At 51.2% G+C, this 18,432-nt stretch overlaps 1 protein-coding gene across 1 annotated transcript in view; it reads right to left on the bottom strand.

Annotated features, from left to right (window-relative positions):
• Positions 1–106: 106 nt before the first annotated feature.
• Positions 107–18,432, bottom strand: part of DNAJC11 (DnaJ heat shock protein family (Hsp40) member C11) — a 69,457-nt gene continuing 51,131 nt past the window's right edge. The window contains exons 8-16 of the mRNA XM_039474481.2: positions 15,602–15,791; positions 14,544–14,629; positions 14,062–14,178; positions 6,455–6,610; positions 4,851–4,920; positions 3,339–3,396; positions 3,090–3,232; positions 2,001–2,130; positions 107–1,627 (exon numbers count right to left, since the gene is read on the bottom strand). Of these exons, the coding sequence (XP_039330415.1) occupies positions 1,602–1,627; positions 2,001–2,130; positions 3,090–3,232; positions 3,339–3,396; positions 4,851–4,920; positions 6,455–6,610; positions 14,062–14,178; positions 14,544–14,629; positions 15,602–15,791 (976 nt within the window). The 3' untranslated portion in view covers positions 107–1,601. The remainder of the gene's footprint in view (positions 1,628–2,000; positions 2,131–3,089; positions 3,233–3,338; positions 3,397–4,850; positions 4,921–6,454; positions 6,611–14,061; positions 14,179–14,543; positions 14,630–15,601; positions 15,792–18,432) is intronic.

The raw sequence follows: 18,432 nt of genomic DNA on the forward strand, positions 1-18,432 counted from the left end.
CTGAAGGCTGGGGAGAAGGCCTCTGGGGAAGGGGTGGGGCACCCCCCCCCTTAACGTTGCTCGCTCTTGAAGATGAACACAAGATAAATGGAAGAGCGCCACCCTCTGCTTTCAGGAAAGGTTTATTGTGGTGACTGCCTTCTGTACAGTCGACTGCAAGCGGAACGCAGAGGATGGGTGCCCGGAGGCGCCTGTGGCAGAGGCACACGGGAAGCCCGGGGCCCAGGCTCATGCAACATGACGCTCACCGCGGCTCAGGCCGTGGGGCTATCATCGGGAAACGTTTCTAAAAAATGGAGATGGATGTTACAGAATTGGACAATCTGAAGTGCTTCTCAAAACCAGAAGAAGGAGGTTCTTGGCCGTTACTCAGATGCCTGTGCTGGGGGGAGGCCTGACTAGCAACAGCCGTGGGTGGGCTGGAGGCTGGCGCAGCTTTGGGGCCCCCGGGCCAGCTGTCTCGGCCACCGCCTGTGTGGTACTCACTCTGAGGGGTCAGCGAGAGCGACTGATGGCTGCCACTTCCAGGACCCATGAGACAGGCCTCAGGAAACTACTGCAGCCAAAGCTCAGGCTGTCGATGCTGCATTCTGCATCCCAACTGGGCACGTGAGGGAAGGGTCTGAAGGGCGACTCCGGAGCACAGGCCCTGGTTCCCTGTGAGGACTCAGGACCTGCAGCAGCGGGTTGCAGTGCCACCTGCTGGGTGCCATGGGCCAGGCCTGGAGTCCACACCTCCGAGTTCGGTGTCTGAGGTCTTGCCCACCCTTGTAAGTGCCTGGCCCTGTCCTCTCAAGCTGCCATTGCCCAGCATGGCACTCGAGGTGGGTGGTACAGGCGGTGGAGGGACAGAAGCCAGCTCGAGCCTGCTGGTGGCAGGGCGTTTTCCCACAGGGATACAGGAAGCCACCTCGTCAGGGACAGGCCCTGGGATCGGGAGTTACACTACCCTGTACCAAGCTGAGGGGGCCGCTGGAATGATTTGAGCAGCTCTGGGAGTGGGGAAAAAAGACTAATTTCCAAACCTGTTTGTTCTCAGTTAAAAAGCAGTTTTATAAACCCGCAATCCGCTCCAGATTCACGCAGTAATATTTCAGCAGGAGAAGGTGGTCGTGGGAAGTCAGCCCAGCAGACGCTCCCTGACCTGGAGGCCTGCCTGCCTTTCCACATTGTTCCCCACGTTCGGCGTGGACTTCAGGAAAAGCGGCTCACGCTCCTGTGGTGTGGGCAGGGTGTTCCACAAACACCTCCAGACACAACCAAGAGCTACAGGGCGGCGCGCTGCGGTCAGCCCGTGTGCTCAGGGGACCCGGCGGAGTCAAGGCCAGCGCCCTTCCCTCCAGGAACCAATCCTTGGGAAAACAGCCATGGCCACACTGCAGTCTGGTTCCCAGTGGGGCTGCCTCAGTCCCACCCCCAGCACCCTCGAAAGCTGGGGTGTCTGCGTGTCCCTTCACATAATTGATATGGTACCACCTCCTATAATAATAATATAAAATAAAAACATCTGATGTCTGGGTTTTTTCCCTGCTTCCAAATTTGTAGACTCCCAGGAAGAAAAGATTTTTTGCAGCCTTTTAAAAATCTGGTTCTCAGGCAGTTTATCCATCTGTATCGATCCTGTGGGCTGTAAAAGAAAAGACAGACGCAGGTGGTTAGAAGGTGGCCGTTCCCATGCCCCTTTCTCCTGATGGGGAAACACAGGGCACCAGCTGCTGAAACTCAGCTGCTTCTGGAACCTGGAGGTCTGCTTCCATCCCCCCGCCATTCAAGCTGCATGCTCCAAAGAGCTCCCTCCAATTCGACCTGTGAAAGGGCCCCAGCACCCTTTCTCAGGGCACAAATCATGGGCTCTGAGTGAATCATGGGTCAAGGGCTAGCTGGCATCTCTGCTCCCAAGCAGGCAGCTGAGGGAAGGTGGCTGGAAGCCCACACACTGAGCAGCCACCGTGAGGTCTCCGCCCCCGTTAGCTAGTGGCTGCCAAGGGACGGCTACTCACACTGCTTTGGTATCCGGAGGGCCTCACTGTCCAGCACCATCACCTGATGCAGGACGCCTCGGAACTGATAGAGCACTTTCAAGTTCTTCTCTTCACCCACACACGGGTCATAAAAGCCAGGCAGCCCAGCCTGTAACAAACAAATTGCTACTCTAAATACTCCAGATACTCCACAGGGTGTAAGGCCCAGCGCTCACTCCTCACTACCAGCGGAGGTGCAGTGTGCACGGCCTTCCCTGGGGAGATGCAGACTTTGGAGCGTGAAGAAAAAGAAACAAGAATCTGGAAAGGTTGCCAAGACTTGCTTCTTAGTAAGGTCCCTTCCTTATACCAAGTAGACCTCTATCTTCACAGAAAGCCCACCAAGACAGACACTAGACAACTTCCAGGGAGCCAGGAGCTCTCTGGCCTGAGCTAACCTGCATTTTCATGGATGCAAGGCCCCAGACCCCAGAGGTGAGATCCACACATTACAAGTGAACTCACGTTCTTTTTGGAACAAGGCAAAAATAAACAGAATCACATGCCATGAAGGCAGGTGTGTGTTTGCTGGTGTGGCTGGCATACAGCAGGAGCTCAGTAAATCCTTACTGAGTGAGTGGATGAAAGAAATGACTGAATGAAGCGAATAGCTCCAACGTGGGTATTACTCTGGGCAGCATCCCATGCAGTAGATGCTGATGACAGCAAAGATTCCACTGCAAGGGGCCAGGCTGTCCTTGTCAGACTGAACCTGTTCTTCAAAACACTTTTTGTTTTGGAGACGGGGTCTTGCTCTGTCACCCTGGCTGGAGTGCAGCGGCACTATCACAGCTCACTGTAGCCTCAACCTCCGGCGCTCAACCAACCCTCCCACTTCAGCCTCCCGAACAGCTGGGATGACAGGCACATGCCACCATACCCGGCTAATTTTCTCTTTTTTGTAGAGACAGGGTTTTGCCATGTTGCCCAGGCTGATCTCGAACTCCTGGGCTGAAGCCATCCGCCCACCTTGGCCTCCCCAAGTGCTAGGATTACAGGCATGAGTCGCTGCATCCAGCCTGTTCAGATATGTGAACAGTTGGCACATGGTGGCTGGTGCTGCTGTACCTTGGAGGCCTCCGTTAGGATGAGCTTCGAATCCTTCACCAGGCACTGCAGGGGCACAGTCACGTCAATCACCTTCACCTTCTCGCTCTTCCTGCTCTTGTCATTGACAAACTTCCCGTACCAGGCATTAACGATGATGAGCCCTGAGGACGGACTCACAGTAGAGGAAGGCCTCCTTTGGGCACCTCCCTGTGCAGCTTGGAGACCCCCAGCACCCACCCTGGCCCAAGAGAGGACACATGTTCTTACCCATTCTGGACTCTTCTGCCTCGATTATCCTTCGGACAGATTCCTGCATCAGCCGGACCTGCCAGAGAACGAGGATGACATGGTTAGGGCCCCGCCAGGCCCGATCCACCTCTGGTCAGAGGGCCACAGGCAGGCAGTCTCTGTCCAGGTCAACGTACCTGCTCAGGGCCTGGAGAGGAAGAGAGTGGGCACCCTGACAGCTCTGCTACCCAAGTGGCGGGCTTTGAATCTCTTGAGACCTGGGGCAGGCAGCTCAGTCAGGAGAGAAGCTGAACTGGCATGACCCCTCCTGTTACCATTGGTGGGAGCTCCCTTTCTAGGGATAAATGCATGGGTGGGCTTTCTTGACCCAATAAAAAAACACTGGATGCACTGTCAGCTTTAAAAAGAGAGATTTCGGGCTGGGCGCGGTGGCTTAAGCCTGTAATCCAAGCACTTTGGGAGGCTGAGACGGGTGGATCACGAGGTCAAGAGATCGAGACCATCCTGGTCAACATGGTGAAACCCCGTCTCTACTAAAAATACAAAAAATCGGCCGGGCGCGGTGGCTCAAGCCTGTAATCCCAGCACTTTGGGAGGCCGAGGCGGGTGGATCACGAGGTCAAGAGATCGAGACCACTCTGGTCAACATAGTGAAACCCCGTCTCTACTAAAAATACAAAAAATTAGCTGGGCATGGTGGCGTGTGCCTGTAATCCCAGCTACTCAGGAGGCTGAGGCAGGAGAATTGCCTGAACCCAGGAGGCGGAGGTTGCGGTGAGCCGAGATCGCGCCATTGCACTCCAGCCTGGGTAACGAGCGAAACTCCGTCTCAAAAACAAACAAAAAAAAAAAACAAAAAATTAGCTGGGCATGGTGGCGCGTGCCTGTAATCCCAGCTTCTCAGGAGGCTGGGGCAGGAAAATTGCCTGAACCCAGGAGGCGGAGGTTGCGGTGAGCCAAGATCGCGCCATTGCACTCCAGCCTGGGCAACAAGAGCGAAACTCGGTCTCAAAAAAAAAAAAAAAGAGAGATTTCACAGAAGAAGCTGGACTCCCAGCTACTCTTGATAGGTCCCATGTTCTCCAGTGGCATCATTCTACTGGGCATAGCTGTGCTGTCCCCTCAGACAGGCATGTGCTTGCTGGGCCATGCACATGGCCCACGGCCCACTTCAGCCCTCTTGCTGTGAAGCACTTGGCAGTGTGCTCGCCACTTCCCCAGGACGCCGGCTCCCTCATGCTCCATAAAAGGCAGAACACTCAGAGGGAAGAAAAAGAAGCCAATAGTCACCACTTCAAAAAAGCCCTTGTTATGTCTTTGGAGGGTAATTATCTTTAGGGCAGGGACTGCAGGGCCGAGTATCGCATCCCACAGGCGACAGAAAGACTAAAATGGGGAGCTGAGGTACTGGAGAAGAGAAGTCGGACGCTAAGGCCTTGAGACCAACATGCAGGGTATGGAGTGTGTCGCTTAAGAACGGCAGGGAGGAAGGGGCAGCGTCCCTGCGTCCGGCGCTGCAGCAGCACTCACAGCGGACTCTGCCTCCTGCTTCTTCTGCAGCACATCAGTGGCGGCGCTTTCCCGTTGCTTCTCCAATTCCCTGAGCGAGATGAACACAAGCCCCACGTTAGCGTGGCGCTGCCCAGCTTCCAGCCAACACAGCCCTTCCCTTGCTGGACCTGAGCCCAGCAAACAGTCTGTGATCTTACTGGAGTTCCAGTTCTAGAACTTTGAAAAATATTCCCACGAAACTCTTAGGCAAGTCTGTTAGTCACAGGCTGGCAGCTTTCATTTTACCCCTAGGTGGCTCTGCCCCACCTACTCACCGGAACTAACGGGACACCCATTGTCAGTCTCTTTGGAAAGAAGACCCCACCACATAAGATTTCAAGAGACCGTCCGGGCGCGATGGCTCAAGCCTGTTATCCCAGCACTTTGGGAGGCCGAGGCGGGTGGATCACGAGGTCAAGAGATCGAGACCATCCTGGTCAACATGGTGAAACACCATCTCTACTAAAAATACAAAAAATTAGCTGGGCATGGTGGCGTGTGCCTATAATCCCAGCTACTCGGGAGGCTGAGGCAGGAGAATTGCCTGAACCCAGGAGGTGGAGGTTGCGGTGAGCCGAGATCGCGCCATTGCACTCCAGCCTGGGTAACAAGAGCGAAACTCCGTCTCAAAAAAAAAAAAAAAAAAATTTCAAGAGGTCCCACCAACCTTGTGGGATTGTTATTATTTTTTTAAATTTTAATTTTAAAATAGAGATGGGGGTCTCACTATATTGCCCAGGCTAGTCTCAAACTCCTGGGCTCAAGTGATCCTATTGTCTCAGCCTCGAAAAGTGCTAGGATTATAGGCGTGAGTTACTAAATAACAATTTTGGTAGGAACAACACCACTTTGGACACACAGATCTGCTTTCCTGTAACAAAGTATGGGACTTGGGGTCAGCAGAGGCCTGTCCTTCCAGAAGACTGGGCCAGCACATGTCTTGTTCCAAGCCTGAAGCTTCTAGGGAACCAGGATTCTGAATCCAAAGGCCAGAGGGGCCCAGAAGAGGAGATTCATTCCTTTATCTGAGATTCTCTAAGAGCAATGCTTTACTAAATGAGATACTATAAAGTAACAAATCTATACCACCTCTCAGTTTGCTGTAGAGATGCTTGCACTAATACTTGAGGTTTCATAGCATGCCCCATTGGATTATCTAAGAAACTGCAAAATAAATTACATTTCTATAACTTATAAGACTATATATAGTTAATGCAGGCCTCTTACATAAGAATCCAGAACCCATTCCTCTTAAACTCAGTGCCACGAAAGGGAAAAGAAGTTTTTATTTCTTGAGGCCATGGTTTAGAGGCTCAACGCTTTTATAAACTCCGGTCCTTTCTAAGAGTAGGAATAGTAGGAATTGCGAACGAAGAGGTAACAGCAGCCCAGCTACTGACAATGATAAATCGTTAACATTTACCAATCGTGGCCCAGACATTAGCCTAAGTGCCTTACATGCATTAATTAATTCATGTTTCCTAATCACCCTACACAGTAGGCTCTGTTATACTCTCCATTTAAAAGGTGAGGAAACTGAGGTACAGGGCTGGTTAGTGACATGTCCATACATGTTAACTCACTTCTCTCTCTGGGCCCTGAGGTATGGTTTGATGATCAGACGGTGCATGGCAAAGTAGACCACCAGAGGCCCCACGGTGGCATAGAACACGGCACTGGGCAGAAGCTGGTCCGTCAGGTGAATAGGGAAGAAGTACGTCTGACTGGCCCTGTTGAGCCTGGGGAAAAACACAAAAAACAAAATAGCCAAGATGAATCAGGTTTTCCAGGGAAGGGCAAGGAGGTGTCAGCCACAGGTGAGAACTTGCGCTGTGTAGCGGAGAGCCGAAGGAGCCTTGGAGTCTGTTCCTTTCACAGTCCACTGCCTTTGCTGGCTTCCCATTCCAGACTCTGACTGATGGATCTGACGCTGTGACAGAATAAAGATCCCAGTATCTGCTGACCTCAGGGCAAAGCAACAAGAGGAACACTTCACAGGGTCAACATCCTCTACAGGGACATTTGGTCAGAGGCTGTAGAGGACCGGAATGGGCTCCTCTAGATGTCGCTGGAGAGTCACATCTGTCCTTAACTGAAGTTCCAAAAGAAGTTGGTGAAGACTTCAAAAGTTAGTGAGTTAAGGAGGATCTGCTTCCAGCGGTGGCTGAGTAGCTCCTATTGGATCAATATGTAAACTCTGGACCACATATAACAAATGTGGCTGGGCACGGTGGCTCATACCTGTAATCCCAGCACTTTGGGAGGCCAAGGCAGGTGGATCGAGAGGTTAGGAGATGGAGACCATCTTGGCCAACATGGTGAAACCCTGTCTCTACTAAAAATACAGCAATTAGCTGGGCGCATGCCTGCAATCCCAGCTACTCGGGAGGCTAAGGCAGGAGAATCACTTAAGTCAGGGAGTTGCCAGGCACGGTGGCTCACAGCTGTAATCCCAGCACTCTGGGAGGCCGAGGCGGGTGGATCATGAGGTCAAGAGATTGAGACCATCCTGGCCAACATGGTGAAACCCCGTCTCTACTAAAAGTACAAAAATTAGCTGGGTGTGGTGGTGTGAGCCTGCAGTCCCAGCTACCCGGGAGGCTTAGGCAGAATTGCTTGAACCCGGCAGGCAGAGGTTGCAGTGAGCTGAGATTGCGCCACTGCACTCCAGCCTGGTGCCTGGTGACAGAGCAAGACTCTGTCTCAGGCCGGGCGCAGTGGCTCAAGCCTGTAATCCCAGCACTTTGGGAGGCCGAGACGGGTGGATCACAAGGTCAAGAGATCGAGACCATCCCGGTCAACATAGTGAAACCTCGTCTCTACTAAAAATACAAAAAATTAGCTGGGCATGGTGGCACGTGCCTGTAATCCCAGCTACTCAGGAGGCTGAGGCAGGAGAATTGCCTGAACCCAGGAGGCGGAGGTTGCGGTGAGCCGAGATCGTGCCATTGCACTCCAGCCTGGGTAACAAGAGCGAAACTCTGTCTCAAAAAAAAAAAAAAAAAAAAAAAAAAAAGACTCTGTCTCAAAACAAACAAACAAAAAAACCCAGGGAGTCGGAGGTTGCAGTGAGCCAAGATCGCACCACTGCTCTACAGCCTGGCGACAGAGTGAGGCTCCGTCTCAAAAAAAAAAAAAAAAAAAAAAATTAAAAGACTAAACAGTAACGAGAAGCTGGCAGACACTGCGGGAGGGCGGAAGCTAAGAAGAATGGACTGGCACTGGCAAGTTTCCCTTTTTTTTTTTTTTTTTTTTTTTTAATAAAACAGCTTTGGGCTTGAGGGTAAAGTTCAGTCTGTACTTTATGGGCTGGCTGAAACCTGGAAAGAAACTTGCAGTGATATTAGATTGAAGAACCAGAGCTCAGAGGTGGGCACGGTGGCTCATGCCTGTAATCCCAGCAATGTGGGAGGCTAAGGCGGGTGGATCACGAGGTCAGGGGTTTGAGACCAGCCTGACCAACATGGTGAAACCCCATCTCAACTAAAAATACAAAAATTAGCCGGGTGTGGTGGCGTGAGCCTGTAATCCCAGCTAGTCGGAAGGCTGAGGCAGGAGTATCGCTTGAACCTGGGAGGCGGAGGATGGAGTAGCTGAGAGTGCACCACTGCACTCCAGCTTAGGCGACAGAGTGAGACTCTGTCTCAAAAAACAAACAAAAAGAACCAGAGCTCAGAGTCTGTGACAACAACAGGTGCTAGAAACAGGGGGAGGGCTCCCTAAAAGGAAAGTTGGAGATACAGAGCACCGAATTCTGTGTGTGAGGGTGGCAGAACTCTCCAGCTGATCCGTGAGCTACCATGCGGCCTTGCAAAGGCTAAAATAGTACTGAGGTTCTGGCTGCTGCCATCAGAGGTGAGGCAGAGTTTGCAGTTTCAGTTCAGCCAAGTCAACCACCTTCTAAAACGAAAATCAACACTTTTTGGAAAAACGGAACAAAATATTGAGTCTTTACAATGTACCATTCACAATACTCAGGATATAATACAAACTATTCTATATACATACATACACACACACATGAGAAAAATGAAGAGACCAACCCTATGTAGAATCAGCTCATAAGGACTTAAAACAACTATGCAAATGATGCTTAAAGCCATACAATGTTCTTGTGAAGAAAGACAAAGATATAAAATCTCAACTGAGAAACAGAGAGTATAGGAAAGAATCAAACAGAAATTCTAGAAGGGAAAGGAACAATATTTGAAGTGCAATATTTATTGGATGGGCTTACAACAATGGAGAGAACAGAAGTTAGTGAAGGTGAAGACAGAGCAACAGAAATTATCCAATAAAGGCCAGGTGTGGTGGGTCATGTCTATAATCCCAGCAATTTGGGAGGCCAAGGCAGGCGGATCACCCGAGGTCAGGAGTTCCGAGACCACCTTGGCCAACAAGGTGAAACCCCGTCTCTACTAAAAATACAAAAATTAAGCCAGGCATGGAGGCTAACGCCTGTAATCCCAGCACTTTGGGAGCCAAGCCAAGCAGATCACCTGAAGTCAGGAGTTCAAGAACAGCTTGGCCAACATAGTGGAACCTGGTCTTTACTAAAAATTCAAAAATTATCCAGGTGTGGTGGTGGCCGCCTGTAATCCCAGCTACTAGGGAGGCTGAGGCAGGAGAATTGCTTGAACCCGGGAGTGGGGGATTGCAGTGAGCCGAGATCACACCATGGCACTCCAGCCTGGGTGACAGAGCAAGACTCCATCTCAAAAAAAAAAAAAAAAAAATCAAGTATGGCCATGCATAGTGGCTCATGCCTGTAATCCCAGCTCTTTGGGAGGCTGAGGTAAGCGAATCACCTGAGGTCAGGTTCGAGATCAGTCTGGCCAACATGATGAAACTCTATCTCTACCAAAAATACAAAAATTAGCCAGGCGTGGTGGCAGGTGCCTATAATCCCAGCTACTAGAGGCTGAGTGAGGCAGGAGAATTGCTTGAACCCGGGAGGCAGAGGCTGCAGTGAGTTGAGATTGCACCATAGCACTCCAGCCTGGGGGAAAGAGTGAGACTCTGTCTCAAAAAAAAAGAGAAAAGAAATTATCCAGTATGAAAAAGAGAGAAAGGATTGAGGACACATGGACAGAACCCTCAGAAACCCATGGGGGAATGAAGTTTAACATTTGGTAATTAGACTCCCAGAGAGGAAAAGGAAAGAAATGTATAGACGCAAGAAGTTTAGGAAACCCCAAGTATGATGCATAAAACAAAAGCCACATCTATCTACATCACAACCTGCTGAAAAGCAAAAAAAGAAAAAATGTTGAGTAGCCACTGATAGTATCTGACAATACCCTTCCAGAATAAAAGCAATTCCAGAATTGATAAAGAACACTCAAAGCTTGGCTGGGTTTGGCTCACGCCTGTAATCCTAGCATTTTGGGAAGCGGAGGCAGGCGGACCACTTGAGGTCAGAAGTTCAAGACCAGCCCGGCCAACCCCATCTCTACTAAAAATGGTGAAACCCCCTCTCTACTAAAAATAAAAAATTAGCTGGGTGTGATGGCACGCGCCTGTAATCCTGGGTACTCAGGAGGCTGATGCAGGAGAATGCCTTGAACCCGGGAGGCAGAGACTGCAGTGAGCTGAGATTGTGCCATTGCACTCCAGTCTGTGAACAAGAGCTAAACTCCATTTCAAAAACAAACAAAAAACAAAAACAAACAATATATGTTACTACAGACACACACACACACACACACACACACAAATGGATAGGTTGAACGTGAACGGGCAAAAAAGTTGAACTAAATAGTAAAAGAAGTAAAATAAATAGTAAAAGAAGGCTAGAAGAGCTATATAATAACAGATAAAGTAGACTTCAAGACAAAAATATGTATGTATTTACTTTTTTGAGACAGAGTCTTGCTCTGTCGCCCAGGCTGGAGTACAGTGATGTCATCTCGGCTCACTGCAACTTCCACTTCCTGGGTTCACGCCACTTTCCTGCCTCAGCCTCTCGAGTAGCTGGGACTTAAGGAGCCCGCCACCATGCCCGGCTAATTTTTTATGTTTTAGTAGAGACGTGGTTTCACTGTGTTAGCCAGGATGGTCTCGATCTCCTGACCTTGTCATCTGCTTGCCTCAGCCTCTCAAGGTGCTGGGATTACAGGCATGAGCCATTGTACCTGGCTTTTTTTTAAAGACAGGGTTTCACCACGTTGGTCAGGCTGGTCTTGAACTCCCGACCTCAGGTGATCCGCGCCCCCTTGGCCTCCAAAGTGCTTGGATTACAGGCGTGAGCCACCACGCCCGGCCTTTTTTTTTTTTTAAGTGACAGGGTCTTACTCTGTCATCTAGGCTGGAGTGCAGGGTCACAGTCAGAGCTCACTACCACCTTTAGCTCCTGGGCTTAAGTGATCCTCCTGTCCTGGCCTCCCAAAGTGTGTGTCCCACTGTACTGGGCCTTCCAAATATTATCTGAGGAGAGATGGTTGATGCCAACTCTAATCTTGTTAAGTGATTTGGCTTGTTTCTAAAACTGAGCTGTGATCCACTTTCATTCATTCACCGAGTTCTTCTCGGGTACCAGGATGGGTTTTAGGTTCCAGAAATGCAGATGAGAATAACGGACCAAGTCCAAGAGCTTATTTCTGATGAGGAGTGGAGGAGACAGCCCTTCAGATGGAGATTGGTTCGCTGGAGGCTGAACACGGTAAACATAGTTGGGGGGAATCACCTGGGCAAGGGGAGGGGCTACTATATTACACAAGGTGAATTAGGGACATTTGAGCAGACAGTAGATACCTGCAGGGAGTGAAGGAAACAGCCACATAATTGATTGATCCGCAGACAGAGAAATAGCAAATGCCATCTCATAAGCAGGAGGGGGCCTGGCGTGTGCCAGAACAGCTCAGGGGATCAGGGTGGCTGGAGTGGGGTAGAGAGGAATACTACATCATGGAGAACCCTGTTGGCTCCGAAGTACCTGAAGGGCTTTGGCCTCTGCCTGGGATGGAGGGAATCTCTGAGGTTTTAGGCAGAAGACAGACGTGAACTGCCTTCGTCTTAAAACAGGACTCACCTATGGAGAGCAGACACACAAGGAGGGAGAGAGCTTCAGCCGGGAGGGTGCTGCGTAACTAAGGCAAAGATGTTGGCGGCGGTAAGGCTGAGAAATGGCCAGACTGGGGATACACTTTTGGAGTACATGTTCATGAGATGGTTTTCAGATATGTCTGATCTGGAGTGTGGGATAGACAGTGATCGAGGCTGATGCCAAGGTCTTTGGGCAGAGCAAGTAGAAGGCTGGAGCTCTCTTTACTGAGATGGGAAAGGAAGCTGGGCACAGTGGCTCACACCTGTAATACTAACACTTTGGGAGGCTGAGGCAGGAGGGCTGCTTGAAGCCGGGAGTTCAAAACCAACCTGGGCAACCAAGTGAGACCCTGCCTCTATAAAAATAAAATAAAAGAGGGCGGGGGAGGGAGGCAGGGACGGGAAAGACTTTGGGCAGAGCGGGTTCTGAAAGCTCTATGTGTCCGGGGGCACAGGGAGAGGATCGAGTTCTGTTTGGATACGTGACATCTGAGATGCCGTTAGGTCTCCAAGTAGAGATTAGGAAAAGAAAGCTGGACGCATATATGAGCTGGAGATGGAGGGGGTGGTCCAAGCTTGCACTGGCAATGTGAGAGTCCACAGGGCATGAAAGGAGGCAGGACATGACTGCTTGGGAGTGAGTCTGGAGAGGGAGGGGCTGTGCCCTGCAGTGGTGCCTCCTTTTAGAAGTCTGGGAGACAGAGAGCAGCCAGCTGGTATGGAAACCCAGAGCAGGGCGTGGTGTCCTGGAAGCTCAGGGCAGAGAGGCCGTAAGGTTGGGAGGAAAAGGCCACCAAGGCAGGAGGTGCAGAGACCAAGTGAGACGGAGACTCACCCTCTCATCTGCCACAGGAGGGTGGGCACGCCGCTGAGGACTGAGAAAGGCTGACTCTGGGGAGGGCTGGTGTTTCTGAAGAGGCCTGACTTGAGTGGGTTTAGAAAGAAAGAAAGAAAATGGACGCAAACGAAAACAGACAACTCTTTCGAGGAACTCAGGAGAGGACAGTGACTAGACTCGGGTGAAGCAAGGGTGAGTGGACTGATGGAAACCCCTGTGGAGAGCCAAGAACTGACACGGCCGCTGCTGCCAGAGATGCTGTGCCCGGGCGAGAGCTGCCAGGGCAGTGACTCCAGGAGGCCTGGGCTGATGGGCTGCTATCCTGTGACATCAGGGGAGGCTGGTAGGTGGCTGGTGGAGCACAGACGGACACCACACTCACTGAGTGTTGGAACTGCTTGACATTTCCTTACTCAGCAAAGACACAAGCAACTGTATTTTTCTTTTCTTTTCTTTTTTTTTTTCAAGATGGGGTTTCACCATGTTGGTCAGGCTGGTCTTGAACTCCCCACCTCAGGTCATCTGCCCACCTTGGCCTCCAAAGTGCTTGGATTACAGGCGTGAGCCACCACGCCCAGCCTTATTTATTTATTTTTTTTGGAGATGGGGTCTTGCTGTCCCCCAGGCTGGAGTGCAGTGGCACGATCTTGATCTTGGCTCACTGCAACCTCCGTCTCCAGGTTCAAGTGATTCTCCTGCCTCAGCCTACCAAATAGCTGGGATTATAAGCATATGCCACCACGTCCAGCTAACTTTTGTATTTTTAGTAGAGATGGGGTTTCACCATGTTGGCTGGGATGGTCTTGATTTCTTTGACCTCAAGATCCACCCACCTTGGCCTCCCAAAGTGCTGGGATTACAGGTGTTAGCCACCGTGCCCAGCCAAGCAACTCTATCTTTAAGAACAAAATTACAGGCCGGGCATGGTGGCTCAAGCTTGTAATCTCAGCACTTTGGGAGGCTGAGGTGGGTGGATCATGAGGTCAGGAGTTTGAGACCAGCCTGACCAACATGGTGAAACCCTGTCTCTACTAAAAATTCAAAAAAAATTAGTTGGGTGTAGTGGCACGTGCCTGAAATCCCAGCTACTGTGGAGGCTGAGGCAGGAGAATGGCTTGAATCTGGGAGGCAGAGGTTGCTGTGAACCAAGATCGCGACATTGCACTCCAGTGTGGGCAACAGAGCGAGACTCCCATCTTAAAAAAAAAAATTACAATGCAAACGCTGTTTCAGCCTTAATATAGGTGAAGCCCGGTTGAGTAAAAGTGCCAGGCATTCTTTGGCCAGAAAGGCCTGAGTTCAACTTACTTGACTTTGAGAGAAACACCCTGTGGAACTCCAATGCTGACAGCTGCACCCAGAACACTGTGCCTGGAGATCTTCCTCTCAGCTCCGTACTCCACCACTGTCCCAAAGAAGCCTGCTCTGCAGGAAGAGAACGCAGTCTGTGCCTGTGTTCCCCTCATTCATCACTTCAGGGGCAGCTGTCATTTGAGAAGAGGGCAGGTGCCTGTCCCTTCCCTCCCTCCTGCCTCCTCAACCCCCAGGAAGCAGATTCATCACAGAACAAAGTCAGGACACCCATGGTCTACTTCTTCCATGACACTCTGAGCTCCTTGAGGGCTGGGACTGTAGTGTTAAATCCCCCACAGCCTCAAAATAGGAGGCACTCCAAAAATGTCACATACATGTATTCCCATGACCAGGGATCTTACACCGGCTGGCTCCACTGTGAAGAAGACCCACATGCAAAGCCAGCGAGCTTCCACTTTAGCCAGGCCAGGACTTACTTCAGGGATCCTTTCACGCGAGTCTGATCATCATCTTGGAATTTGTGCTGATAGCTGATCAGTGCAAAGGAGTGAGGGATTCCCAGCTGGGGAGACAGAGGATGCAAGGACGTGTGGCTAAGGATGTGTGACTCAGCGGGAGGTGGTTATCTGCCCTCCCATGAGCTCCGGGCATCGGCTGCACACATGCCTTTAAGACAGGGGTCACAGTCTGGCAGTTGCACCAAGTGCATGATGGTTTATTTTTTATTTTTTTGTTGAGACAGAGTCTCACTCTGTCATCCAGGCTGGAGTGCAGTGGTGCAATCTCAGCTCACTGCAACCTCTGCCACCCGGATTCAAGCTATTCTCCTGCCTCAGCCTGCCGAGTAGCTGGGATTACAGGTACCTGCCACAGCGCCTGGCTAATTTTTGTAGTTTTAATAGAGACAGGGTTTTACCATCTTGACCGGGCTGATCTTGAAGTCCTGACCTTGGGATCCACCAGCCTTGGCCTCCAAAAGTGCTGAGATTACAGGCGTGAGCCACCACCCCTGGCACGATAGTTTATCAGCAGCCAGTGTTTAAAAACTGGGTGATTTCGTAGAAAACCATTTCCTAGCTTTTCACAAGAAATGAAAAGCTCTGGTGACACTGAGCCTGTGCTCCTAGGTGGCAGTGGCTGGTCAGAGCCGAGGAGCTGCCCCCGTGTGGGGCAGCTTCTCATGTACCAGCCCTGGCCTGGCCACAGTGGCGTCTGAGGGCAAGATTCTTTGGTGGGGCTTCATCTGCCCACCCCGATTCTGTGAGCTGCTCCCACCAGACATTAAGATGTAGCTCTGCTTTAGGATGACCCGACACAGCTGCCACAGGTGCCCGAGGGCAACTGCATTTCATACTCGCAGCTTCGAGCTGGTAACTGGAGCGTGAGCACTGAGCGCCTGCCCCTCAGGGCCCCTCGTGGGTTTAGACTTAGTGGTGATCAGGATGCAGGATTTAAGGGGCACAATGAGTGCCTGGGCGGGGCGGGGGGGTCCTCCCAGAGCTCTGTCTGCAGAGACGATGGCTGCTTGGCTCACCTGCAGGGCCACAGTGAAGTGGCTGGTCTTAGTGTCCCGGACGATGCTAGTGTTCATGGCTGACTGGATGCCCCACCGCCACTGCAGGTAGCCCACGGTGTTCTTGTCTAGGTTCCGAGCTAGGACTGTGGTCAGGCCAGGTCGGATTCCACGGGATGAAAACTGCAGAGCACAGTTTGTTGTCACAAAGCTGGAGGGACACACAGACAGAAGAGGTTCTGGATGGCACCTGCTCTCAGCTCTTCTTTGTCACTTCCTCTCTGCCAGGCAAGACCTTACTTACTGTCACGTCTATACATCCCTGTACCAACTCCCAGTAAAAAAAGCAGGTCAGGCCTCTATCCACATGCGGTCGGGGGTGAAGGGGGTCCTGGCCAGAATTTTCCCGGTAATCTCCTGACTCCCCTCATCCACCCTAACTTTAGCTACAATCAAAGAGGCACCTGAATGTCTGCATTCCTAAGCCAGCAGACGCAATCCCACTCAAGTTAGAATGGATGGGGGCCGAGGGGTGCAAGTCAGAATCACCTACGGAGTGTCTCGTATTCAGCAGTCCAGGACAGTGGTGCCCAAACTACTGCACGCTGGAATCACCCGGCTCATCCACGAATCACGGCTGGCTGGCTTCTCTGCCTGCACACTGATTTCTTCAGTGTGGGCTTGTAGTGCAAAAAGTGTCCCGATGATTCCAATGTGCAGTAGAGTTTGAGAATCACTCACCTAGAGGACACCCCAGACCTGTGGAACTGGAATTTCTGGGTGGAGGCCCTGGCATCAGTATATTTTTAGAGCTGCAGCATGATCCTGATGTACACCCACAGCTGGGTACTAGTGACAGAAACTAAGGGCAAAGCGAGCACAGGAAACTGGTTCCTGAAAAGGGCCTCTGTAGTTTCTTTCCAAGGGAGTCCAGCTCCATCTTCTGGTTGGAAATTGCCATTTCATGTTACTAACAGGAATTCACACTTCATTCGAGGCGCTGAACAGCTGGTTTCTTTAATAAAGAGCTCAACGTAAGCTGTCTACGTTTAGTTTCTCTCTCTCTTTTCTAAGCTCTGAAGGTGATTTTTTTGCCATTACAATAACAGTAGGCAGGCTCAGTGGCTCACACCTGCAACCTCAGCACTTTGGGAGGCTGAGGAGGCAAATCGCTTGAGCCTAAGAGTTGAATAGCCTGGGCAACGTGGCAAACCCCCCATTTCTATAAAAAGAAACACAAAATTAGCCGGGTGTGGTGGCGAACCCTGTAATCCCACCTACTTGGGAGGCTGAGGAGGAAGATCATCTCAGCTTGGACAGGTCGATTTTCTTTTTTTTTTGATGGAGTTTCACTCTTGTTGCCTAGGCTGGAGTGCAGTGGCACGATCTCGGCTCACTGCAACCTTTGCCTCCTGGGTTCAAGCCATTATCCTGCCTCAGCCTCCCAAGTAGCTGGGATTACAGGAGCCCACCACCACATCCAGTTAATTTTTCGTATTTTTAGTAGAGATGGGTTTCAACATGTTGGCCAGGCTGGTCTCGAATTCCTGACCTCAGGTGACCCACCCATCTTGGCCTCCCAAAGTGCTGGGATTACAGGCATGAGCCACTATGCCTGGCCAGCTTTTCTTTTGAGACAGGGTCTCGCTGTGTCATCCAGGCTGAAGTGCAGTGGTGTCATCATGCCTCACTGCAGCCTTAACCTCCTGGCCTCAAGCAATCCTCCCACTTTAGCATCCCAAGTAGCTGGGACTACAGGTGTGTGCCACCACACTGGCCAATTTTTGTATTTTTCTTTTTTTTGAGACAGAGTTTCGCTCTTGTTGCCCAGGCTGGTGTGTAATGGCGCGATCTCGGCTCACTGCAACCTCTGCCTTCCGGATTCAAGGGATTCTTCTGCCTCAGCCTCCAGAGCAGCTGGGATTACAGGCATGCACCACCACGCCCGGCTAATTTTGTATTTTTAGTAGAGACGGGCTTTCTCCATGTTGGTCAGGCTGGTCTTGAACTCCTGACCTCAGGTGATCCACTCACCTTGGCCTCCCAAAGTGTTGGGAGTACAGGTGTGAGCCACCGCGCCCGGCCAATTTTTGTATTTTCGTGTAGAGTCAAGTTTTTGCCATGTTGTCCGGGCTGGTCTCCTGAGCTCAAGTGATCTTCTCACCTGGAGTACTGGGATTACAGGTATGAGCCACCATACTCAGGCCCTGAGACAGCTTTTTTGGAGATGGAGTTTCCAAGGCAGCTTTTAACCAGCATCTGAGGTAACCAATCTAAGCTGACAGGGTCAGGACAACACTGATATGTGTACAGATACTGTTCCCTCTGCTGTTCCATTCTAAGCATGAACCCCAGTTCCCTTCTCAGACCTACTGAATCCAATTGCCTAGAGCAGGGTGTGTGGAGCTGTGCTGTGAGCAGCACCCAGGTGATGCCCCACAGCAGCATGTCCCGCGTCCCTTGCATCTTTAAAAAAAAAATTTTTTTTTCGGGGGCAGTCTTGCTCTGTTGCCCAGGCTGGGGTACAGAGGTGCAATCTTGGGCCACTGCAGCCTCGACCTCCTGGGTTCAAGCGAGCCTCCCACCTTGGCCTCCCAAAGCCCTGGGCTTCTGGTTGACAGCCAGCTCCCTTCCTTATGCGTCTGTCAGAAGCACTGCTTTGGTGCCTCTGCTTGAGCAGCCTCCACCTGCCCTCCAGGCCACATCCTCCCAGATCGTGGGAGAGTCTCGCATGATCTCTCCCAACGGCAGGCTGACCTACAAGCCTGCCTGTGTTCCCTGCCCTGTGCCCCACAAATGACCAGACTAGAGGGCAGGGAGTGGGCCAATCCCAGCAGAGCCTGGCAGGCACA

The sequence above is a fragment of the Saimiri boliviensis genome, chromosome 11 (genome assembly GCF_048565385.1).
Source record: "Saimiri boliviensis isolate mSaiBol1 chromosome 11, mSaiBol1.pri, whole genome shotgun sequence".
Taxonomy (NCBI): Eukaryota; Metazoa; Chordata; class Mammalia; order Primates; family Cebidae; genus Saimiri; species Saimiri boliviensis.